The 24,993-nt window shown below is 43.1% G+C and overlaps 2 protein-coding genes across 2 annotated transcripts in view; both read left to right on the top strand.

The window, feature by feature from the left end:
- The window catches only part of dennd4b (DENN/MADD domain containing 4B), a 40,986-nt gene extending 23,406 nt beyond the window's left edge, over positions 1–17,580 (top strand). The window contains 21 exon segments of the mRNA XM_020617360.1: positions 1,334–1,509; positions 1,628–1,728; positions 2,525–2,731; positions 3,122–3,267; positions 3,531–3,664; positions 4,027–4,141; positions 5,802–6,008; positions 6,386–6,514; positions 6,822–6,966; positions 7,262–7,417; positions 8,499–8,736; positions 9,457–9,575; positions 9,578–9,702; positions 10,827–10,931; positions 11,819–11,994; positions 12,256–12,412; positions 13,104–13,343; positions 13,751–13,847; positions 14,243–14,408; positions 14,640–14,698; positions 14,968–17,580. Of these exon segments, the coding sequence (XP_020473016.1) occupies positions 1,334–1,509; positions 1,628–1,728; positions 2,525–2,731; positions 3,122–3,267; positions 3,531–3,664; positions 4,027–4,141; positions 5,802–6,008; positions 6,386–6,514; positions 6,822–6,966; positions 7,262–7,417; positions 8,499–8,736; positions 9,457–9,575; positions 9,578–9,702; positions 10,827–10,931; positions 11,819–11,994; positions 12,256–12,412; positions 13,104–13,343; positions 13,751–13,847; positions 14,243–14,408; positions 14,640–14,698; positions 14,968–15,113 (3,144 nt within the window). The 3' untranslated portion in view covers positions 15,114–17,580.
- Positions 17,581–20,105: 2,525 nt separating this feature from the next.
- The window catches only part of kiaa0319 (KIAA0319 ortholog), a 14,501-nt gene continuing 9,613 nt past the window's right edge, over positions 20,106–24,993 (top strand). Inside the window, exons 1-8 of the mRNA XM_020617394.1 lie at positions 20,106–20,124; positions 20,366–20,432; positions 21,408–22,084; positions 22,188–22,332; positions 22,839–22,907; positions 23,468–23,614; positions 23,733–23,880; positions 24,497–24,645. Coding sequence (XP_020473050.1) covers positions 20,122–20,124; positions 20,366–20,432; positions 21,408–22,084; positions 22,188–22,332; positions 22,839–22,907; positions 23,468–23,614; positions 23,733–23,880; positions 24,497–24,645 — 1,405 coding nt within the window. The 5' untranslated portion in view covers positions 20,106–20,121. The remainder of the gene's footprint in view (positions 20,125–20,365; positions 20,433–21,407; positions 22,085–22,187; positions 22,333–22,838; positions 22,908–23,467; positions 23,615–23,732; positions 23,881–24,496; positions 24,646–24,993) is intronic.

The raw sequence follows: 24,993 nt of genomic DNA, 5'->3' as shown, positions 1-24,993 counted from the left end.
ACACACTCTTGTGTGTTACAGCCTGCTCAGTGTTTTATAACTAAGGTGTCACTTTATTTTTAAGCTCATTTAATAAGACAAGTTGAACCAGAACAGACTCATTTGGAGCAGCATAGAAACACATACAGTACACACATGGATCACTGTGTAGAGCTATGGGCAGCTTCTGCACAACTTCTATAATTAATTAAAGTCCCACTCCAGAAACATTTTCATTTTTATATTTGTATATAAAAATACTTTACTATAAACAATATGCAGTCTAACACAGCTTTTCCTCAAAAAAATTTCAGTGGGCCTCTGTAATAGGAATGAACATTGCCCCTCATTGTGCATTCCAGGATCTATGAATGTTGCCGTCATCCCTTATGTGGATTTGAATAATTTTGCACGCCCAATTTTTCAGTTTTTTATTTGTTAAAAAAGTTTGAAATATCCAATAAATTTCGTTCCACTTCATGATTGTGTCCCACTTGTTGTTGATTCTTCACAAAAAATTACAGTTTTATATCTTTATGTTTGAAGCCTGAAATGTGGCAAAAGGTCGCAAAGTTCAAGGGGGCCGAATACTTTCGCAAGGCACTGTACATGTGTCTGAGAGCTGGAGCTAGTGGATGCCTTTCTAAATAAGATTGAACAATATTAAACAATAGGAACAGCTTTGAAAATGCAGTACAAAAACACAGGACGGCACCTTCACTGACTTCCAACATTTAAAAGATACTTGTGCAGTGATGCATTAATATTCACAATATGAATGAATGAACTCTTGATGACAGTCAGAAATTATATCTAGGAATTAAACAGCTGACAACAGCTCAGTTTAAACACTGGGCAAAATGATCTGACAGAGGTGAGGAGGGTGGAGGTGTTGTTTGAACATGCATCCCCCCCACAGTCTGATAACCCCAGTGACAGTGGGACAGGACATGGTGGCTCTCAGCTACACCCTCAGACTGGATTCAGATGTGGAGTTCTTCCTCTGGATGTATTAGTATCTAAAGCTAACCTCTTTGTTTTGGTAGCATTATCCACCCAGCATGGTCATGATTTTAATTTGGGAGTAACTGGAGCTTTGTGTAACATCAGTGCTTTTTGTCACAGTAGCGGTAACCAGACTGTTCTACTGGACTGACACACTGACTGTTAGCCAGCTAACAGTCAACTTGGTAGTTTAATTTATGTCATTTCTAGGAAACAGAACATGATGGGAGGGGCTTATAGTGGTAAGGAGCAGCTTGTTTTGAGTCTCACTAGACCCTCTAGCCTGAAAAGACATTAGGTAGAGTCACTGTAATAATGCATATAATTTCCTCCCACTGTGTTTCTCCAGATGACGTTCCCCCTGCGCTGGCTCTGTCCCTACATTCCTCTGTGTCCGCTGCAATTGGCCGACGTGCTGCTGGCGCCGATGCCCTTCATCGTTGGCGTCCACTCCAGCTACTTTGACCTGTACGACCCCCCCACAGACGTGGTGTGTGTTGACCTGGACACCAACACAATCTTCCAGTGAGTAGTTTGAGCATCATTAAGCAGTGTGAATCCAGTGTTGAGGCATCAAACATACATAATGGTAGTAGTATATAAAACCTTTCGTCACCATGAGGATTTGTCTTTCATGTCTCAGATCGGAGGATAAGAAGCAGTTGTCATGGCGATCGTTACCCAGAAAGCATGGCAAGACTCTTTTCAACACCCTCGCCAACCTTCACAAGACTCTGGAGAAGAGTGAGTGATTGATTGGCAGCAATTTTCAAAATAAAGTTACGCAGTTTCAGGGGGAACATCGAGAAAAAAAACACAGTGAGACAAGAGCAAACATTGTCATACTGTTGTAACAACATGATGGTTTATGTTTAACATGCCTTAGCAGACTTTTCTTATTTATATGCTGTTTGTTTGCTGTGTCTTCACATTTTTAAAAGTAACACTTTAAGTCTCACTACTTCCGGTATATACATTTAGTTAACAGTCTGAAGTCGAAAGCTGATATGAATCTTTAAAGTATTTATCAAACCTACCAACTCTTCCTGTGGACACTGTTGTGGCGGATGCCCTGAAATGACACTAAGAGGGCAACAATACTATACTGGGTGATCCAGCAGCATGGCAGCACAAACAGGAAGCAGTATTGTACCACGACCCTGCAGGAAATGCCACTCTAACAGTGTCCCTAGTGGCAGCTTCAGGAATAACATGCAGTATAACAATGTACCAAACACATCAGATACTCAGAGGTGGAGGCTGCCGTCCAAACACAAGGTGAAAGACGGTATAGTAAAACACAGCTGATAATATATAATGTCTTCATAGGACATGTTGGAACTGTTGGCATATATTTTATATGCATTATAACAGTTATATCTACACACATTATAGTTTGTTATAAGCCATTTATTAAGTGTTTGTATACTACTAAGGAACTGCTAAACTGTGGGACTTTCAATAAAGTGCTACCACAATAAATAATCACGCACACTGTAACTCACTGAACCTTATGTGGACTCGCTTCTGGTCTCTGCAGTTTGCACCCCTGGCCAGGAGGAAGCAACACTGGAGTCCGTCTAGGACCAGATTTATAGGCGTCAGAGGCAGCTGGAGCTGGAGATCCAGGAGGCATGCCTGCGCTTCATGAGTAGCCTGCTGCGAGGATACCGCACCTTCCTGCTGCCCATCACACAGGCTCCTTCAGATACCACCACCGACTGCAGCTCATTGTTCAACCTGCAGGGTGAGCATCGACACAGGGAGTGTGTGGACCACAGAATAATTCATTCTGGTGTCTGGTAATGGCTTGGCTTTGTCAGTAGCACAGACTATCAAAATGTATATCCCAAAATGTAAATTTCATAAATATCTGGCCAGATTTGAATCAGGCATCATGTTGTGGGCCATAACATCAAATAACCAGTGCCAGCGCCTGTTGCTGCTTGATTTCTTGCCGTTATGCCTGTTTCAGTTTTTACTCTTCATTGTCTGTTGGAGGTGGAGCACAGTATTAACAGACATTCAGTGTTTCCTCACAGAGTCTGAGTTTGAGCAAATCAAGGTGAGGTTCAGAACTTCAGACTGAGGCTGTGTCTGACCCTGATCAGTGAACCCCCTCCTCTTCGTCCTGCAGGTTTTTTGAAGTCTCGGGATCGAACGCAGCAGAAGTTTTACAACCAACTTACGAGGACTCAGATGTTCACTCAGTTCATCGAGGAGTGTTCCTTCGTCAGTGACCGCCACGCCTGCCTTGAGTTCTTCGACGAGTGTGTCCAAAAGGTCAGTCTGTTTATCACTCACCACTTTACAGCAGAAGCCAGAATCTTGTCAGAAACTGTGAAGCAGCTGTAGGGATGTTGAAGTACAGGACCAGCCTGCTGGTGTTCCAGATGCACCGGCCTCTGCTTTTCTTTCTGGAAAATGTAATATTAACAAAAAGTTCAAAGCTCAAGTCAGGAAAAGAATATCATGTCTGTAATCACTCCTGAAATCAGCACAGAGAATATCTCATCCCTGTGTTCTGTGTTGATGTTTATTTGCAGGTGGATGTGGAGAAGCCGGAGGAGGTGAGGTTGATCGATCTGGATGAGACTTACAGTGGAGAACACACAGTCTTCATCATGCCTCCTGAAGAACCACAGGAACCTGACGGGTCCGAGTGTCCCGCTGTCTACAGGTGCCACCTCACTCTGACTGACATCAGAGCCTCTGATGCTCCATTCACATCACATCTGAAGTTTCCCTCCCAGTGACTCAGACATGATGTTTCCATGAATGTTCAAATGTTCTCAGATCAGATCTGGGCTCCTAGATCCAATTCATATCCAATCATGTCACTTACACACATGGATGTGACACAAAGGGACTGGGCTCCTAGATCCAATTCATATCCAGTCATGTCACATGGATGTGACACAAAGGGGTCGGAATAGAGTGTTAAGGCTTGTGATGTGGGCGGAGCCAGAGCTTCAACACAGCATGTCCCTTCCTCATGTTGCATATGCTGACTGGACGTTGTTTCCCCCCTCATGTGTCCAGTTACGAGACCTTCCCCAGCTTGAAGCCAGAGCTCTTCGACCAACCCCAGGACCAGCTCCGTGCCCCAGCTAAAGGCAGTGCACCCAGCAGCCCCGCCCCCCGACGTACAAAACAGGTAAAACGACACACAGCTTTTAATAATATTCACAGCTTATGCTTTTTTTAATGGCTTATCTAGGACCCCTGAATTCAGACCAGGAAAACAAAGCTATAACTACTGTATGTGAATGTTTAGTCATGGTAGAAAATGTAAGTTTTAATTAATGAAAAAGCCAAGTTGATCTTGGAAATAAAGATTTATTTGGATTTTTACAACTCTGGTATGACTATTTTTTTCTGGATAAGGTAAGCTACTGTTCAAATAAATTTAAATACCGAGCTGAACTGAGATAGGGTCAAATAAATTGATCCTGCTCTCTCTAGTAAAATGTTTATGGCCCTCATGCTACGGTACAGAGAGATCATCCTAACGCTCCCTGCAGGGAGGCATCCAGATCTTTAACTGGGAAAAATAACATTTATCCCAGGAGAGAAAGAGTCTGATCAGTACAAGTTTAGACTCTGAACCTCTGGGGAGTTTTTCACTGTGACCCAGTTTTTCCAGAATGAAGAACAGAGGAGGTTCTCCTGTGTGTAATTAAATTTTAATGAATCATTATCAATATTTCACTGCTTATTCAATATTCAGATAGAATATTGAATGTGTTTAAGAACCACAGAAGTTATTTTCTGGTCCCTGAAACAGAAGATGGAAAAAGTTTCTTAATGTCACTTGTAAGAATAAAGTCACACAGGCTGCTCTCACATTGTACAAAACAAGGTTTGTCTTTGATTGTAAGAAAGGAACACACCATGAGATACTTTAAATCATTAAAATGTTCAGACGCTTCAGGTTTCAGCACGTGTATAGTTGTGTAAATGACCAGACTGTCTATTGGTGTTGCATATTCAAAAGAAATGGTGTTTTAAACTCTAAAGCTTCATATTTTTTAAATCTAGATTTAGACCTTATGTTTAAGTCTAAATGTTCAGATTTAAATCCTCAGAGTCTGTTAAGGTTTTATTTAAATACATGCAGAGAGATCCAGTTGAATGGTTAAATGTACTGCAGAGGCGCATTTACAATGACGAAAATGGAATATTTTATTTTGGCTTTGTATTTTTATCCTGTGTCATGTTTGATTCGACTGCTGCTTGTAGTTATTGTTGTTTTGTCTCTGTGATACTTTTATGTTTCATGTTGGTTTTAAATGCATCTCTTTTTCTTTCTACTTTTTTAAAATAATACTTGTGTAATGTGCACGTTGTCATATGTCAAAATCAAATTCAAACAAAAATTAAGATGTTAATTTTAGGCCAGATTTCTCATAAGTGGAGTTGTTTTTTTACCTTCTTATATAAACCTTCCTCTTGTTCTGCTTTGTTTAAAAAATATTCTATCTGGCAGTGCCAGTACATTTTGATTAAAGAGTGTTTTTAATCAGTGAATCAGTTTGTAGAGCACCGCTCAGACAGGTTCATGCAGTTCAAAGTGCTTTACAGATGCATGAAAACACAGAATAAAGTGAACATTCAAATTAAAAACAGTGAAAGTAATGCACACAAGTAAAAAAATAATATATTTATATATAAATGTAAAATAATTCAAATCTGTTAAATAGAACTAAGATTAAAAAGTAGATCAAATTGAAGACAGTGTTTAAGACATTTTTCTCACATACAAAATCGAGCACATCTACATTATGAAATGTATTTATTCTATGCCCCCCTCCCAGGAGATCAAGTTGGCCCAGAAACGAGCTCAGAAGTACTCGGCTGTCCCGGACATGTGGTCCAAGTGCCTGCTGGGTCACTGTTACGGCCTCTGGTTCATCTACCTGCCCACCTTTGTTCGAGCGGAGAGCGCCAAGGTTCGCGCCCTGCACGCGGCCTATGATGTCCTCAAACACATGGAGAACCGCAAGGTGGTGCTGCCAGACGAGGTGAGGTGCTGACAGGGTCAAAGGTCTCTGCAGCATAGCTGTCGGATTTGTAAGAAAGAGTCGCTGATCTCTGCTCTGTTTTTTATGACTTCACTTCTTAAGCTGCACAGAACAACGTCAACAGACAGAGCAGAGATCATCCGACTCTTTCTTACTCCAGAGACTTGAAAAAGACTTGTTGAGACTTGTTTTATCCTCTGGATCTCCTCTAAAAGTGCTTGAACCTTGGAATTACCTCTGAGCAGAGCCCAGATTTAGTTCCAGGAACTGTTCTGTAAAGAAACAGAAGCAGAACCTGTGACAGTGATGCATGTTACTTGGAGAGTCACACTGAATGTGTGTGTGTGTGTGTGTGTGCGCACGCGTGTGTGTTTTAGGTGTGTTACCGGATACTGATGCAGCTGTGCGGTCAGTACGGCCAGCCCGTCCTCGCTGTTCGAGTTCTGCTGGAGATGAAGAAGGCGGGAATCACACCCAACACCATCACCTACGGATACTACAACAAGGTCCCAAGACACAAACACTCATATTTAATGAGAGTTGGTCATTTTCTGGACTCGACAGCAGTAAAATTGAAGCTGAATGTTGATTACATTAACACTTTGTCAGCCAACCTTCGGTTATAGCTAACCTCTTTACTGAAGGGATGTGGCTGGTGGAATAACTGTGATTTCCCTGCCAGCCACAGACAGGTGACAAGTGTTAGGTTGTCCTCTCATCTGTCACCTGTCTGCACTTTCAATTTTATAATTAAAATGGTGTGAATGCATTGATAGAGGGAGATGTGGCTGACCAGACATTCTCTGTCCTCAGGCAGTGCTGGAGAGCAAGTGGCCCTCCACCAGTCAGAATAAATGTCTCCACTGGGCCAAGCTGAGGAACGTACTGTTGGCCGTGGCCCAGTTCAGACAGCCAATCAAACGGCGCCAGAAGAGTGGCTCTGTGGGGTCACAGGGAGGTAAGAAAACATCTTAATAAATAATTTAGGCAAGATTAAGCCAGGATTTTATAACAAAGCATGAAGTTGAGATGGTCACTGTGACAAATGGTTACAGTTTTAACTCGAGATAAACCACACCCCAGTGTCAGAGCTGTAGATTTTTTGATGTTTGTTTTTTGGATTTGCTGCATAACTTTACATTCTAATGAAGATAAAACAATTTTCCTGACTCATTCTGTAACTCCACTTCAGGATAACATTTAAAATGATGTGATATATGATCATAATGTTAATTATAATATTTTATTTAAAGAAGCAACGATGGACCTTGATCTGAGGCCCCGCCCCCACTCCACTCTGATCCGTCGGTCTAGTTGGAGCGGTCTGAGTGAAAGCTCCAGTCACGAGTCTTTGACCGGCCCGCTGATGAAGAGCAGCAGTATGAAAAGCATGAAGGCATCAAACGACAGTAAGGAGACAACTTTTTCTACTGCGTCACTTCCTCCCATCCCACATCACTTCTGGGCTGAGTGGGAGCTGCACCACCGGGCTCTTTATCCAAACCAGATTTCTTATTTATAGACACTTTCCAGTAAAGCATCCAACAGGCTCCTGCTTAAAATATACAAGCACCATCCACAGTATGGCCTTGGAATCTGAAAAGAACACAAAACTCACACAGTTAAACAAAAATGACTGATAGGAAGTTAACGAGTGGTGCAACATGCATCAGCATCTTATACATTCATATGTAGATGGAGCTCCATCCAGTAATTCTTACCCATCTGATAGGAAAACATGTTGCCCATCTGAGCAAAAATTAAATGACAAGCCTAGGAACTGTTTTACCTCCACTTAGAATACACACAAAAAATTTGTCACAAAATAAAGAGTTATCAACCCAAGCCACTGCAGTGACGCTGCACAGGCTCAACCCATTTAACCCAGAATCAGTCGTCCCTGGTTAACTTTAGAATCGGGCCAAATTTCAGCCATATCAGTTCTCATGTGATGTTCAAGCAAGGTACCAACATCTGATTAATCACCTGATTGATCAGTGATCTGGTGAGTGGTGACTGGTTGGATTTCTGGCATTGCCAGAATTTTGGTTGGTGCAATTTACCAACATGGCTGCTGCCATAGTATCTGTTATAAACTGCAGGGCCCTTGTTTTAAAGTGGCTGGAGTCGTATCTTACAGGTTGTAGCTAAAACTTCACTGAGAACAGACCAACAGTATATTTTGCACCTTTGTTTTTCTCTCTGTTCATTGTATTAACCCAGAAGGTAAAGCCATCTCTCTCTGTCAACATGAGAACATGGCTTTCTAGTTTGATTACCAACAAAAAGCTTCGTAATTAGGTTCAGTGTGAAGCCGATGGACTGACCTGTTCTGGACCGTTCACACTCGCAGTGTGAGTTAACACAGTGCCTGCCCAGCTCTCAGGGTTTTTCATATATTATTCCAAACTTCCTCAGTTACCTCTGACCATCATTCTGTCCAGCAGCATCTTACCTCCTCTCTCTCCTTTGTCCTCCTCTGTCTCTCAGAGGTCATAGTCTGTAAGAAGTCCATGCTCCCTAACAGTGAGACCAAGGCCTGCAGTGACGTCATCTCCCGTAAACCCCCTCTGGGACTCAGAGAGACCTCCACTCCACCTTCAGCCCCCATCGGTGGTGGTGTGGTTCCACGGAGTCAGGTCTGCCTCTCCACCTTCTACGCAGAGTGTGCAGAGTTGGCGAACTCAGAGCTGGATTGCAGCTGCCAGCCTGCAGAGAGAGATGGCAGGTCAGTGTGCATGTGTCAACCTGCTTTTAATGCACTGTTCTTTTATTGAGGGATTTTGCTCCATCAGCCTTGGATCTATCACAGGTTACACTTAGAATGTTTGCAGCTCTGTGCATGTTCTCCCTGATTTCACATCCTTTAATGTTTTATGATTTGTTTCTCTCTACTCTCTCATAACTAGCTTTGGATTTGCATTGAAAGGTGTGATATAAATAAAGGAACCTGTCCTCCAAAGACATGATCCCTTTTAAAGGAAATGCATCCACTAATAGAGGATTATAAGGCCGAACAGTTTGAGGCAAATATCAAACAATTTTTTCCCTAATTGAAGTTATGTTCTATACATTTAATATAGTACAGTGTGTTGTCTAGTATGGAGTCAGTGCAGGGGACAGTTGTGTGTCAGTTGAAAAACCTGGCTGACCACACTGTTACAAGGATGTTTTCTCTGGTAATATTACACGAATGTCAGCTTTTGCCATTGGGCATGTAGCGTAAAACACGTGCCAAATGTCAATATGCGAGTCGTCAGTGCGACGATTCGCTGTGGCGACCCCTAAAACGGGAAAAGCTGAAAGTGACTTTCTATCAGCTTTTGCCATTAGACCGAAAAATCCCACAGGTCCCACTCTTTGTTCCTCCTCGATGCACCTAGCTGCTCTCAATTGGTGCATATTGTTCCTCTCTGTACCTCTTGTCATTCATCTTCTGGACCCCCAGACCGGTGGGAACACGCAAGCAGATCGGCAGAAACAAGGGCGTCGATGAGAACTACAACAACGTCTCTTCCCCGAGCCGAGGGGGCCTGGCAGGGAAACTCCAGCAGCTCCTCACCCCAACGACCGGCAGCCAAAAGGTGGAGGAGGGGTCGGACGAAGAGTGTCTGATCAGAGACAATCCAGGAAATCTCAAGTGGCTGAAACTCTGCTGAAAGCCAAGGAGAAGCTGGTCAGCGCTAACTCAGAGGTTTGAATCCCAGATCAGCTTCTTAAATGTTATCAGGAAAAGTCCCTCCTCACTTCACCTCAGCTTTTATCAATTAAACCAATCAGTCAGATGCTATTTGTAAAGCACCTGTTTGTACAGACTCACGTGGTTGATGGTTCTTTACAGGTGACAACAAACTGTCGATAAGTAAAAACAACATGAGAACAACTTGAAACTAAGCCCCATATCACACATTTTTAAAAAGATTTAGTAAAAACACAATAGATGAAAATCAGATACTGATTGAAAAGAACAACAGGATCTTTGGGAATCTCACAGTTCAGTTTGATTTCAGTTCTTGGTGTCACATTTGATTCTCAAATTAAATATCAGTTCTGAATCCAGGGCCTCTTTAAGCCATATCGCTGAACTGCAGTAGTCTACTGGTTAAGATACGTACTACTAACAGGTACAGTTACAGGTCACCACCTGAAAAAATCAAGCAGAGAATTTTTATTTGAAATAGTTCACTGCACTATTTGAATTTCGGTCTGTTTCTTTGAGGCAATGAGTGATAATGGAAACACTAAGTCTGAGGTAACGCTGCAGCCCTGGTGGGAGGTTTGCATTTAAAATAGAAATGCAAAATATAAAATACAGTTTTTTTGTTTCTTGACTTTTGTTCAAATATAAAAATACATTTTGGTGCTCAAGTGAAATGGGTTGCTTCTCTTTTTCATGTAATTGAACTTCAAAAAGAAATGACCAAAACCTCAGGCAGAAGTGCAGTTATTGTCTTATGCAGTCCACTGTCTCTGGTCTTTTGAAATCAGACTGTGCTCTACTCCACTAACATTAGGCAAACAGTGTGAGCCCACAGGTTTGCAGTATTCCTCCAGTACTATGCCGTTGTCATGCTGTACTTCTTCCTATAAGAGTTGCAGTGCCCGACTCCTGTGTGCACGAGTGGTAGACTATTAGAACCCTTTTTTGCTGTTAGCAAAGAGGAGGCATAATGTTACTGACAAAGTACAAGAATTTTCAAAATCAAAGCATAAGAATTTTTTCCCACCACCACAAGTATTTGTTAACCAGATTCATGCTGTTCCTGGTCTTGTGTTGTTCAGAGAGTTACTGGCTAAACTACTGTCGTCTCTTCTCAGAGCTCGTTGTCTGTGGGAAGTGACCTGGACTTGACAGAGACTCCGAGCCCAGCGTGCCCTCTGCGCAGGTCCTGGGACGCCAGTCAGGAAATGCCCAGGCTCGAGGTAAACAGCTCTTTTTCTGGAAATGACTTCAACAGCTAGTGTGCCTTAGTTATGTTAGATAGGTCTGGTGTTGGCGTTACTGCACTCTCCCCCTTCCCCGATAGCTTTTTTGTTTAGTTTTTACACCAATATACAAAAATTCAAATGAACTTGCAAAAAATCGGGAAAGTTGCACATAGTCTGCACATAATAATACACATCCAAAAATACAGCAATGCCAATTAGTTAATGTTAGTTAATCCATAAGGGTAGCGTCACTGAGAAACAAGCCTCTGAATGTTTTCTTAACTTGTGCCGATACTGAGATTAGAACATGAGAGACCAGAGTCAGAGCTGCAACGTCTGGAGAGTTTTCTCTGTTTCTCTTTATTTTATTTGTAAAGGAGCGTGTACAGTATTAAAAATTAGTTACCATTTAAATGCACTGTTCTAGATTTAGCTGAAAGCTCACCGTCATCTGCAGGTCACAGCGACAGAACAGCACGAAACAGACCAAACAAGACAACACATGAAATGTATGTTAAATAAAGTAGCCAATAGTTGTATACAAGGCAAAATCTGTCAAATCCAGACTCGGCGGTTGCAGAGTTGAGCAGCTTGTATCAGATTTTTCAGTTTGGCTTTAACAAAGTCTTTTATTTGAAGAGAATCTAAAATCTCAAACCTCTGAAGATGATGTTTCTCCAGTAGCCTGTGGTGATCACACTGAATTCACTTTTTATCTAGAACTGTTAAGGACTCTGTGTCCCCGGCCACTGTGTAACACAGTGGTACATGTGGGTAATGATCATTCACAGACATGTTGCTCAATTTCTAGTTTGTCTAACATGTGCTGGGCTGTATTCAGCAGTCGCGCTGACCCCTCCCTGCCCTCTCTGTGTGTCCAGGTGTTGATGTCCAGCTGCTCTCTGTGCCGCAACTGTGATTCACTGGTCTATGACGAAGAGATCATGGCCGGCTGGACATCAGACGACTCTAACCTCAACTCCTCGTGCCCGTTCTGCTGCTCCTCCTTTGTCCCCTTCCTCAACGCTGAGATCTGTGACCTCGGACCTGTCAGCAGGTACAAACTTTCATCAGTGAACCACAGCTGTCATCACACCCTCAGGCTGTAACAAAGGCCAATAATATTTGGTTTTTAGCAGTTACAAGTTTCTCTTCAGATCTTAATGCCACTGTTGTGTTGATTCAGAACTGCTGCTGACTTCCTGCCTCCACTGCTCATCTGCTGGACACATAGCCTTACTTTCTGAGGACGTGCACAGTCAATTAGGACGATAATCAGCCTTTTTCTGATCAGATTTTCTGCTCACATTTGTCAAAGTGTGGGCCGCAGCAACTGGAGTGTGGAGGACGAGGTGGAGAGTGTAGTGCGGCCACCCAGTGGCCACGAGGAGGCCCTGCCACACCAATGTAACGGTCTGAGTGAAGACTCCAGCTCTGAGACCAGCAGCTACTCCGAGACCAGCAGGACCACCACGGTAACCATCACACATCTGACATGCTTTATATGAATCCACATAAAGTCCGCATCTCAGGCCTTAGCGCTCAGCTCTGATCTTTGTATGTTGCTGCTTCCCGTTCATGTGTGTCAGTGCCATGTACCTGGCTCTGGTGTGAACACCGCTGAGCTCCTAAACTGCCACAAATGCACAGATATAACGGAAATATGAGCCACGTGTACACAAGAATAACAACCAGGTCGTGTGTGCGACGGTCAAATGGCCCAGTTTCCTCCCAAACTGCTGGGTTATGATATGTTCTTTTCAGTTAGGCCTGATCAGAAGCTTCTCCATAAATGTCCACCACATGTGAAATGTCCTGGTCTCTCCACTGACCCCGTTGCTGTCGACACTCTCCTCCATGTTTATTGTTACCGGTCTGTGAGGTGCCGAATGATGATGACGGGGGGGAGACATTAAAACAACCACATGGATTCTGATTCTGACAGCACTCGCACAGTCAGAGGTCAGATGGGAATTGGGTCTAGGAGCACATACACAGGTGGCCGAGATCTGGTCTAAGGACATCTGGTCTGGTCTGTTCACACTGCTGTGGACACATCAGGTGTGAGCCACTGGGAGGGAAACTTCAGCTGGGATATGAAGACAGATATTTTATGAAGTTGTCTTGCTTGTATGTCCTCCCCCATGTATCTGCCCCCTCCCTCAGGGTTCATCAGTGGGTGGGGCTCCTCAGGTGACAGTGGCCTACCTGAGTCCTCTGGTTCTGAGGAAGGAGCTGGAGAGTCTGCTAGAGAACGAGGGCGAGTCAGTCCTGGCTCAGCCTCAGTTCCTGGACAGCCACTCCATCATCTTCTGGAACCTGGTCTGGTACTTCCAGCGCCTTGGTCTGCCCAGTAACCTGCTGCAACTGGTCAGATCCTCGCCTCTGGTCAGCCAGTTCACACAGGTAACACGCGGTCTGATGCTGCAGTAGAGTACGGGACAGTGGCATTTCAAAACATTTGTCTTATTTTGGTGAAAACAAACCAGAGACTTTTTTATTTGTAATTTAAGGGGGGATGTTTGAGTTCATGTTTGATCACAGAGCTTAAATTATCATCCAGTCGCAGTGTTCCTGCATTTTTCAGGAACATAAGTAATATGTGTGTATCTCTGATTACTGTTCCAGTCATTAATATTAATTCATGGGGAAATAAAGTGCTTGACTAATACTAATATGTAGATTTTCATGTTTTTGGACATGTTGTAAAAACGACACCAAATAACTCAAATAAAAGAAGGTAGTGGAAGATGAAAGATGACCAACACACCGATCCACACATGGTTCCTCATCATGTGCTGTGTGTTTCCCAGACTGAGAGCTCAGCAGTGAGAGTGAGGCTCCTCTGGGACACCCTGACCCCCGACACGGACCAGTGGCCCCCCCTCTACATCCTCTGGAGGATCCACAGTAAGACAAGGAGACTGCAGTGCAACACGGACAATATTGTCACCTTAAACTGAACCTGGTGCACTTGATTCTGATTTACACTCCTAATAGTGTCAGTGCAATTAAAAATGATCAGTGTGTAGACTTGGTTTTCTTCTTTTTAGCGTTTTAATGATCCTGACTTTTCATGTAGCAGGTCAGTTTTCATTGGTCTAAAACATGCACGGTGCTAATACGACTATGATGTGAAACTTGTCAGGACCAGCTGTAGTTTGACATCTGTGCTAGCATGCTAAATGTCTCCAGCTGCTTTTCCACTACAGGATCTTTCTGACCTGTAACCTGGAGCTTCCCATAACCTGAATCTGTGTGTTTGTCTTTATGCTGCCGTTGTACCTCAACCATTCTTCCACCAGGTGGCGTACAGATGAGGAGCTACAGCTGGCGCAGACACAACCACCCGTTCACCTTGTCTTTCCTGGAGGAGGTGCTGCGGTGGGTTGGCATGAACGAGGTTCACAAAGCTGTCACCCTCTTCCTGGACACGCTGGCCAAACAGCCGGGGACTCCCAGGATACAAAGGTCAGGCTGGATGTGTTGAATACAGGCACAGACTGTGAGCAACAAGAAACCAGGAGTGTGTAGGAGTTAAAGTTAAAACACAGTATGATGATTGACAGCTCCCAGTTCTTGGCAGAATAAATAAGCTGCCATGTGTGATTTAATAAGTAAACTGTAAATGTGCTCTTTAAAGTACAAGTCAAGTTGTAGTGAAGTGAAAAGTGATTGTGTGTGTTGTTGTGTGTTTGGCAGGAGTTTGTACAGAGAGTTCCTCTTCCTCACTCTGGCAGCGATGGGTAAAGACCATGTCGGTAAGACCAGCTCTGACCGATTTATGTGGCTTTAATAAAAAAAACTATTTTGTGGTGGAAAAAGAGATTTTAGAGTGAAATACCAGGATCTCTCTTCACACTGTTTAACCCTCATCACTGTTGAAGTCGCAGCTTTTATCCAGGAGGCTGACACTCACCTGTGGCAGCTGCTGTGTGGTCAACACAAATTACACACAACAACAGGACCACAGTGTGTAGAGTCAAAATAAACTTGGTAAAAATCCTTCTCTCTCTCTCTCTCTCTACAGCTGCGTTCGATAAGAAGTACAAGGCGGCGTACTCTCGCCTCACCAGTACTCTGGGCCATGAAGAGCTCCATAAGAAGCGAGCGCAGCCTCCCAGCCCCAAAGCTGTCGACTGCAGGCGCAGCTTCCACCCGCCGCTCGAATGCTGAGCGACCTGATGACTCCTGCAGCGTTCATCCCTTTTGAGGGGAAAATGGCAAACGCAGGATCCCTGCTGCCTTCATCTGCTTGTGTTCCTCGTTTCTCTGCTGCCTCTTGTTGGATATGGGAGCATCACGCTCCTTCCTGTCCTCTGTACCTCTGTCCATCTCGTCGGTGTGAATCCCGCTACTCTTTGTCTCCATCGAAGACCCCAAAAGTCGCAGCAGCAGACGGAGCCAAGCTCAACTTTGAAAAGGGGAGGAACCCACCGAGCTGCAACCAGGCGAGAAAACAGACACTCAGGTTTGCACTCGTCCAGAGAGATCAGCTGTGTCAGAGTAAACATTTTCTTTTTCCCTGTTTTTATAATAATTATACCCTGCAAGACATCAGTGCTGGTAGTCCTCTGCTGGACTGACAGTGGGGAAATTTGAAAAACAGAGTTACAGGAAGTCAGTGAGATCAAGAAGGACAATTAGGACTTTATTAGGAGAAAGGTCCAATAAAGATTAAAAAGGCCACGCCAGCATTTGTAGAACTCTTCAAACTTGACCCAAAAAAAGACACATTAGACTTCAAGATGTCTTCAAACTCCTGGAAACTTGCGTTCATCTCTCTGGTTCCCTGTTAAAAACCTTATCATGCTAACAACCAGTGTCCATCAGGTCAGGAGCTAGTGTCCATTATCAGCAGATGAGGAAACAACCAAACATGAAACTAAGACGCTGCACTCCTCACAGCCTTCCACTGTTTGTTGGGAGTGTTTTGGAACAGCTCAGTGTGAGAGTGTGGAAAGTGTCGAATCTCTCCATCTCCGTCCATCATCCAACACCTGAGGAAACTTCTGAGGATGGTCGACAGCCCCATGTGGAGCTACTGACATGATGTTGTAAAGTGTAACATCTCTCCATTTTTAAAATGGGAGAAAGTTTATCTATCACTCAACACTTCAAACAAGAAGCTGAGACTTCTTATCAGTGTTTTGGGAAAGACTGTCTGAGTGTTTTATCATGACACTACCAAGAAAAGAAGCACACATGTCCTGTTTCGGACCATCAAGAAGAACCTGGCTGCAGACAAGATGGTGGACCACATACTAGCCACAGGTTGTTAACCTCAGTAGGTTTGTGCTTAGGGTTAATGTTGGCCCAAACCCAACATCTGATAAAAGTCAACAACTTCCACCTGGGGCTGGCAGTTCACAGATTAGTCGCAGTCCACCATCTTGTCTGCAGCCCGTTCATTCTCAAAGGTTCACTGAAAGACTCAGGATGTCAGCTTTGGTTAGACAGTTTTCCTGAATGAGACAGGTTGGTTAGGGCTTGTTCCTGTAGTGGATCAGACCTGTAAGGACTTTCTCCCCAGACAAAAGCCAGAACCTAAGCTTCTGTTAAATCTCTTTACATAGTTCTTCCCAACAGTTTGGGCTTTCCCCCTCTAAACATCTTTGATTGCTTTATATTGCAGCCTGGTTTCAGACCTTTGTGTCCACATCAGTTCAAAAGCACCCAGTGTCTTTGTTCATCGACAGCTGCTTCCCCAGGTGGTAACACAGCGTAGCCATTCAGAGTCGGTAGGCAGGATTAAGAATGGGGCACTAGTAACCACAAAACTGGCCTTGGTGCGTGGGATGGAAGAAATGTTTGCAGCTGTAAGAGGTTGGTACAGAAATAACTACACTTAAGTCAAAATATACGTTTTGTTTCTTAATTTAAAAATCAAACATTATGTTTTCAGTCATTATTATAACTCCCTTGTTTCTTGAAAGCATCAGTTAGTTTGAGCCAACACAGAGAGGTGTTTTCAAAGGCAGAAACAGTCAACCAGAGCTTTGCTCTCAAGTTTTATAAGGAAAAATAAGTCCAGAGCTGATATCTGTCCAGTAGCTGAAACACGATTCCAAAACTTCGGGTCAGAGTTTCTACATCTGTGTTTAACTAAACCGTGAATTTGTCAACATCCCAAAGCCCGGCTGGAGTCATGCAGGGTGATCTAAACTAATATTGTCAGGGAGAGCAGTGTGTAAACTAACAGCCGTGGGCTCAGTCCCTGCTGCAGCCAAACGCCCTGGAGCAATAAAAGCACCTTCATCTGTGTCTGCAAACTCATTTTACAGGAAACCATCGACTCAAACTGAAACAGTGAATGTTTACTGTTGAAAAAGTTTTATTTTAAATGTGAGTTTTGTCTGCAGAGGACTGAGGAGTCAGTGTGAGTGAGGGATGTTTCACTGCAGCAGAGCAGCTCCTCCGCATCACAGACAAAACATCACACTGTACGTGTTACTGCACAGGACTGCAGCTTGTTCACAGTCAAGGCAGTTTGACTTTGTCGTTTCATTGGTTGAATGATTGTGGTCAGAGGAGAGGAGGCTATTTAAAATAGATAACTGTTTGCTGTTATAATTTATATCTGTGATTTCAGTTGTAAATGTTTTGTTTTTTAAGAAAACACAAAATAAAAGACAGTGTCTAATTTTTGCTGCTTTGTAGTGCTTGATAGAAACGAATTTTATTTATTGGCTCATTTATTATTTTATACATAATTATCAGTTTCTTAATTTTTTGCCCGAATCGTCATTGTCAAACCAAACAGTTACTTTTTGAACCGGAAATTACACGTGTCCCCTTTCAAAATAAAACTCAAACACGAATCGTGTACTGCAATACGGAGTATTGATCTCACTGGGGAAATTGAGCTTTTTAGCTGCGAATTCACACAAGTCACAAAAGTAACAATATTACAACATATGTATCTAAAAAAAAATTTTTAAATCCCTAAAATCCAGATGTTTTATTTTCCAAGTATAGTTTATACAAATATATGTACCCGGGTCAAGTAATAAAATTACAGTTTCCTAAGGGGAGTAACTGAAACTCTCCCTGGTGCAGTAAGGTGTTGTTTAGTAAGTGCCCAGTGGGTGTCGCTATGATAGTTGTATACATACAGTGCTCACCTACAGCTGTATGAGGGCGCATCTGTTGTGACGTCATCACTGTGTGACAGGCGAGTGTCCCGCGGGAAAAAAAAAGAAACAGACCGAGAAGGAGAAAAAGAGAGAAACGCAGGGAAATACAAACCTCCGTGACGGCAGGGGAGACAACACTGTATACGAGTTCGGGGTATTTACTGAACAGGAATTCCGGCATCTGGAAGAATAAGTTCCCTACTGTTGTCTTATTTTTGTTCGACATATAAAAAAAATGGACTGACTATTGTTATTTAAACCCTTCTGTTAAGTAAAAACCAACTTCAACCAAAATTAATGCTGTCCTATTATTTGATAACAAGGGCAGTCGGGAAATAGGACCCACATTTGTTTTGGAGCTGTAGGTGTTGGTCCGAAAACCATACACCTGGCCATACATTACCACACCCCAGCCCCAACATATACATTAGTTTCAACATAATCATGCAGTAAATAAACATCAACAACATGCCATCCCCCCAAATAAATAAATTAATAAAAGGAAATTTAAAATAATATAATAAACAGTCAAGTGCACCTCAGTGTCTTCATATGTTGGTAGTGATGAACATAAAACCTAAATAACTTTTTTTTTATTGAAATAAAGGAGCACATTTTTCCACATAACTGATCTAAATCTAAAACCCTTCTAAAGTCTGTTCTGTCCACTGTTGCCTGTTGAAAAATAAGCAGATGGGTATGTTTTAATACAGCAATAATAAACTTTTTAAAAATACAGTTATGCTTTCATCTATCTTACTTGGAATGGGGATAAGTTTGAGAACTAATTCTCCAAGAAGCTGTGATGCATTTATCTACAAATAGTAACCGTTAAATACAGCACAAGTACGAATTTACTTTCGACATTGCATTGAAATTATTCTCCAACTTTAATATTTTACCATTTTTATTTTGAAAGTTGCGAGCGGATGTGATAGTTTTAATTTTCGTGGACTCGATACTGATCGTGATTTCTCGGCAATAATCGGCACAAATTCAGCATCAGCGTGTAACCAATTAAACCCCACCCAGTGAGGCCAGTATGTGACCAGTAGGACGGACTGGTTCCACTGTTGTGTGTCTCTAACAGAACTGAGTACAACCAGGTGAGTTACCGTGTTATACCGCGTTTCCCTTCAGGTGTTTCTACGCTCGGACAGCGACAGCACGGGAGTGATTTAATTTTTCAATTTTTATCTGGTGAAATCTCGTCACCTTTTGCCCTCGAAATTAAAAAAAGTAAAATGTCGGCATTTGTTGACAGGAAGCTGCTAAAATGTTCATCCTAGTGTGCGTTGTTATCCTGCGTTAATCACGCCAATCCCTGTTAATGAAAAACAACAATTTAACGATTTTTCATATTAGCAACGATTCGGATGGTAGACAAATTATTTAATGAGCTTAACCATCACCTAAGTGTTTTTAGGCGGCATATTTGTATATGTCTCATGTTTTCTGTTTAACCATATTTTAATAGAATTTCAAGTGCAGAACCTGCTCATGTTGCTGATGTTTTCTCAGAGGACAGCCTAAAGGGACTTACTTAAAAAGTTGATAGTTTTCATAAAATACGTGCATTTCTTCGTGATAAATCTATGCGGAATTCATTAATGATATAAAGCGATACACAAAGTGTTTTAATCAATATATTCCTTTGCAGGAGTCTTCTTGCACAAGCCACGAAACCTTTAACTGTTGAAATTTCTAACGGAGTTTGGTTTAAAAGGTTTCCCATGAAGAGCGACCTGCGCATTCGAGACGTAGAGACTCACGACCTGTAATGGCGGTTGGGAGTGTTTCTGTGGGAGGAAAACAACAGTTAAACGCTCATATATGTGGTTTAGGCTAATATAATATTTAATGCGGTTTTTGCGATGTCATAGGGATGAGGGTCCGTTTATTTTCAGACTCGAAACAGCGCGTTTCCTGCGCCCGGGCGGGGCTCCCGTTGGCGCTGTCCGCTGCACGGTGGTACTGAAACAGTAGCCAGCACTCCACCTGCTCTGATATATACAGCTCTTACTACACTATAATATAGAAGTTTTTGGATGGTAAAATGTTAATTTGTGTCTTGTTGACTTATTTCTTGTTGATTAACTGATCAGCTGTCAGTTCATAAAAGGTGAAAGGAGTTAGTTTCCTGTTAAATTTGAAATGCAGTTTATCAATTTCTGAAAATAGCTATTTCAGTTTGTGATAAGGGCTAATTGCTGCGTATCTTCTGACCTGTTTACATTTAACATGAGGGGAAACAGCTGGTTGTTGCCTCTGAAGCTGTGATGTTTGTTTCAGGCTGCAGACTCTCAGACAGGGATGATGTGGGAGACTGTGTTTCTGCTGCTGCTCCGCTGTGTGGAAGGTACAAACATCCCATTGCTTTGAATCTCTATTGTCTTTTGATGTTTGTGTAAATGTAATTTATTTAAACAGCAATTGATTTGTCAGTATACAGCAAACTTAAATGTATATAAGGATGTAAAGAGCCACATCTTTGTTCCTGCAGGTGATACTTGTGAAGTTTCCATTCTTATATTAAAGTGTACAGGAATGACTTACTCAACCATGCATTCCTGTATCACTGTGATTTGCAGCCAGGTGAAAAGGTTTTTCTCAACCTTGACCACAAAGTGTTTATTCTGACATGTTCTGTTCCAATACATCCCAGGCCTTAACGCTCAGCTCTGATCTTGTTGTCGTGTTGCTGCTTCCCGTCTGCTGGGTTACAATATGTTCCTTCCAGTTAGGCCTGATCAGAAGCTTCTCCATAAATGTCCACCACATGGGAAATGTTCTGGTCTCTCCACTGACCCCGTTGCTGTCGATGCTCTCCTCGACAGGCTGTATGTGCAGAGGGGCAGACATTAAAACAGCCACATGGATTCTGATCTGACCGTTCTGACAGAGCTCACACAGTCAGAGGTTGGAAAGGAGTCAGATCTAGGAGCACAGGCACAGGTGGCCCAGATCTGGTCTGAGGACTCCTGGTCTGGGGCCCTTAACTGCACAAGTTTCAAATGTAGTGATATTTGTAATTTCATAATATCATGATAGAAAAATTTCTTGATGCTGTTGTGGGATTGTGGCGATATCTTCCATTATTGTACATATGTTTATTTCGCTGCCCAACAAATGCAACATTAGCCCCATTTAGGACTGAGACAGTCCTGGATACATCTCACAGAAACAGTCAGGACATGACCATGTGGAACACTTTAACAGAGATGAGCAAACAAACCAAGTGCACATAAGCAAAGTCAACCCCTTATCTTAGCTTAAGGGTGGTTACTAAGTGGTGTTTACTAAGCTGGTCACAAACTAACCTGCTGTGTTGCAGCTGTAGCGGCGTCTCAGTGCTGGCAGGGGACGACCTTCTCTGAAGCGGTGGTGTCTCCGGCAGTGGAGAGCAGCAGTATCCTGCGAGTGCCAGGTGTAGCGACATTGCCACAGTGTGTGGCAGCCTGCTGCGACCTTCCTGGTTACGACCTGGCCTGGCTGTTCGAGGGCCACTGCTACATCCTGAGGTGCCAGCAGAGGGAGAACTGCCAGCCCCGGCAAAGACCTGGGGTTGATTCCTTCCTTGCCTTCCTGCGGAGGCCATCCCCGCAGACGCTGGTGCTGCAGTCTCTGATGAGAGGTGAGCCATATGGCGGCCGCTGGAGGCCCCTGTCCCGGTCATCTGAGGCCCCTGGAGATATAGAGGCCCTTAAGGATCTTGCCCTGTTGGATGAGTCCCAGCAAGACATCTATGACCCCGAGATTCTGGGTGTGGAGTACTCTGAGGGAAACCAGGACGAGAGGGGAGGTGGTGGCTCAGAGGCGGATACAATGACTGATCAGACGTCTTTGAAGGCAAGAGACAGGTTTAACCAATCAGTGGCAGCTGATGGTCCAGAACAGGGGCTGACAGAGAGCAGTGTGGCCCAGATTAGATCCTCCTCTCTGGGGAACATGAGTCAGGGGGATGAGGACAGAACCAGGAGCCCAACTGAACCTGCTACTGCAGAGAAAACTGTGAGTCATGACAGGAAAAGAGCAAGAGGTTTCTATATATGACACAGCATAATGATGTCTCACTCTATTTCATTGTCATGTTTTTTTTGTTTTTTTTTTACAGACAAAAACTCAAAGCACAGTTTCTGCACCACTGACAGTCTCATCACAAAAACTGACAACTGACTCCACCCAACATGACCATATAAGGACTTCAGGTCTCATCTCTGCTGCACCCCAGTGGCCCAGCAGCACACCTGTACAGCCAGGTACACCTGAGTGCACCCTGTCATTTAAACACATTCAAATGTGTGTGTTTAGCATTTTACATCCACTACGTGTGGATTTTTTAAATTACTGTTTTCACCACCCACAGGCAACCACATTCTGCACAGTAACGAGGTGGAGGCGTGGTATCAGGCCGCCAATCAAAACTATCAGTCATCCGAAATGCAGCCCTTTTTACACCATCAAATAACTTGTATTAAAAACAAACATAGCAGAAAAATGACTACTTTACACAGATCGGTGTAATAATATCTACCAGGAACAGCAGAAATCACCTCTGAGAAAGATGTATTTGATTTGTACTTTGAGTTTATATTGTGGCTCTTGTCTCATCCACTAACACGGACGGGGCGGGGTTTATGATCTATACTGCAACCAGCCACCAGAGGGCGATCAACTCTCGGTGGCTTCACTTCTGGGAGCTGTCATGGCGTCCACGTTTATATACACACTGTTTGGTAATAATACAACTATGCTTCACCTGCAGTTCAACCCCTAGTGGTGTCTCTTGGAAACCGTGTAGAGCAGCCCACAGTCTCACCTGAACACGCATCTGGTACTGAAAACACACACACACACACAAGGTCTGTTATATAATTTGTGTCACATATGGAATTATAATAATTAAACTCTTGTTAAATAATGGAGAACTGAACATGTTGTGGTTTTTAAATTCCCATATTAATGAACTGCTTTTTATAATTGTTGTTCACTGTAGGTTAACTACTCTCACTTGCCAGTTTATTGGGTACACCCAGCTCATCACACTGCCAGTCACCACTCACTTCTTCTAAACTCTTTTTTACAGCCTGTAACTGTATTCTTGTTTTACCCTTTTCAGTTCATTTTGCACTTTTAAAATCCCGTTCATGTTTCTGCATTTCCTTTACATCTTGTCTTGATGCCTTTTACTTAAGTAAAAAGTTTTAGATCAGGTGAAAGCAGAGAAAGCAGACCGAACCAAATGTCAGTTTTGTGTGTGAAACCACAATGTACTGTAAAGGAGAGGACAGTGTATAGTGCTTAAAATCACACTGGTGTGAACAAATGCTTTATAAAAGCTCAGAAATCATAAGAGTTCGAGTTTCATTCTTTCATTTGTGCGCTTTCTCACAGACACAGTTAAGATGGTCCAGTCTGCAGCCGAAGCTCCACCGACCAGCAGCCAACCCCCTGCCCAGACTGTGACCTCTGACCCCACCACCACCATCTCAACTCCCAGCATCAACTCTTCAACCATGACCACACTGTCTGCTACAACGGGTAAACAAATGCACACAACGGGAATCAGAACAAAAACCAATATTTCAACTGAACAAATAGAAATGAAGACATGTAAACAAACCACAACACTTCCTTTTTCCTCTCTGCCCTCATTTAGTCTCAGGGGACAGAGGGTCAAACTGTGGTCCGGTGGCCATTGTAGGTCCTGACAGGAAGTTGTTTCTCCCGGTGAGCAACTTGTTGCTGGATGGCAGAGGCAGCACTGATGACCATGGTATCGTCAGCTATCACTGGGACGCCATCAGGTGGGATGCATACATCTGTCGAGTTTGTGTTCGGTTAATGGCAGGTTCGAGCTTGTAAACAACCTCAGAGGGGTGGAGGTATCGATCCATCCCTGATTAAAGTGAAAGTAGAAATACCACAGTCTAAAACTACGATATGAAATAAATGTTAATCAAATAAAAGTACAAAAGTATTAGCACCAAAAGACACAGTACCTGAACTACCAGAGTACCAGTACTCATCCTGCAGAACGGTCCGTGTCACATTAATGTCTCTGATACTACTGGATCCTACTGACGAATACATTACTGTGTTCATCACTTTAATGCTGTAGCTCCTAAAGGTGGAGCTGATGTTAACGACCTTATATACTTATACTGTGAAGTACTTTACATCCTGCTGGGTAGCTGGTGGATTTCCCACTGGGAAGTTATCATATACATGTAGTGCAGTAAAAACTACAAGGGTTGTCTCTGATATGGAGTGAAGTCCATTATAAATGTGCTTTAAATAAAGGTGTGAGAATTCAATTTTTGTATAAATGTTTTAATTAAAAATTGAACATGTTATATATTGTAAGAAACAAATTTACTAAAGACGCACTTGTGCTTTTTTTTTCGGGTGTGTTTTTCCCAGTGGTCCTCCAGGATTAGAGCTGCGGGGAGCGGACCAGTCTGTAGCCACAGTGACAGGACTGCATGTGGGGAACTACACCTTCACACTGACTGTCTCGGACCAGGAGGGGGCGACAGACACCGCCTCCCTGACGGTCAGGGTCCAGGACGGTGAGAGGGTTACGTTCACTTTAATGTGCTGTTAGATTTGGCCCCTCAACCTTTGTCCAGACAAACAAAAGTCTGGGAAACAAAGTTCTTTGTCCCCTTTAGTCCAACAGATCAGTACAACACTCTTTTCTGCATTATATTTCACATCATACTTCAATCCATAGTCCGAGCACACATTCAGCAGTTGCTGAAAACCAGCACTGCTGGGCGAAAGTATGGCCAAATCATCAGCATACATAAAATGATTTACAAGATTAGGGCCTATCATACATCCAGTGTTACATTTATTCAATTCTTCAGACAACTCATCCATATATAGGTTAAACAGGGCTGGTGACAGTAGCCCCC

The sequence above is a fragment of the Monopterus albus genome, unplaced genomic scaffold (assembly GCF_001952655.1).
Source record: "Monopterus albus unplaced genomic scaffold, M_albus_1.0 scaffold189.1, whole genome shotgun sequence".
NCBI lineage: Eukaryota > Metazoa > Chordata > Actinopteri > Synbranchiformes > Synbranchidae > Monopterus > Monopterus albus.
This window is presented reverse-complemented; position numbering and strand designations above follow the sequence as displayed.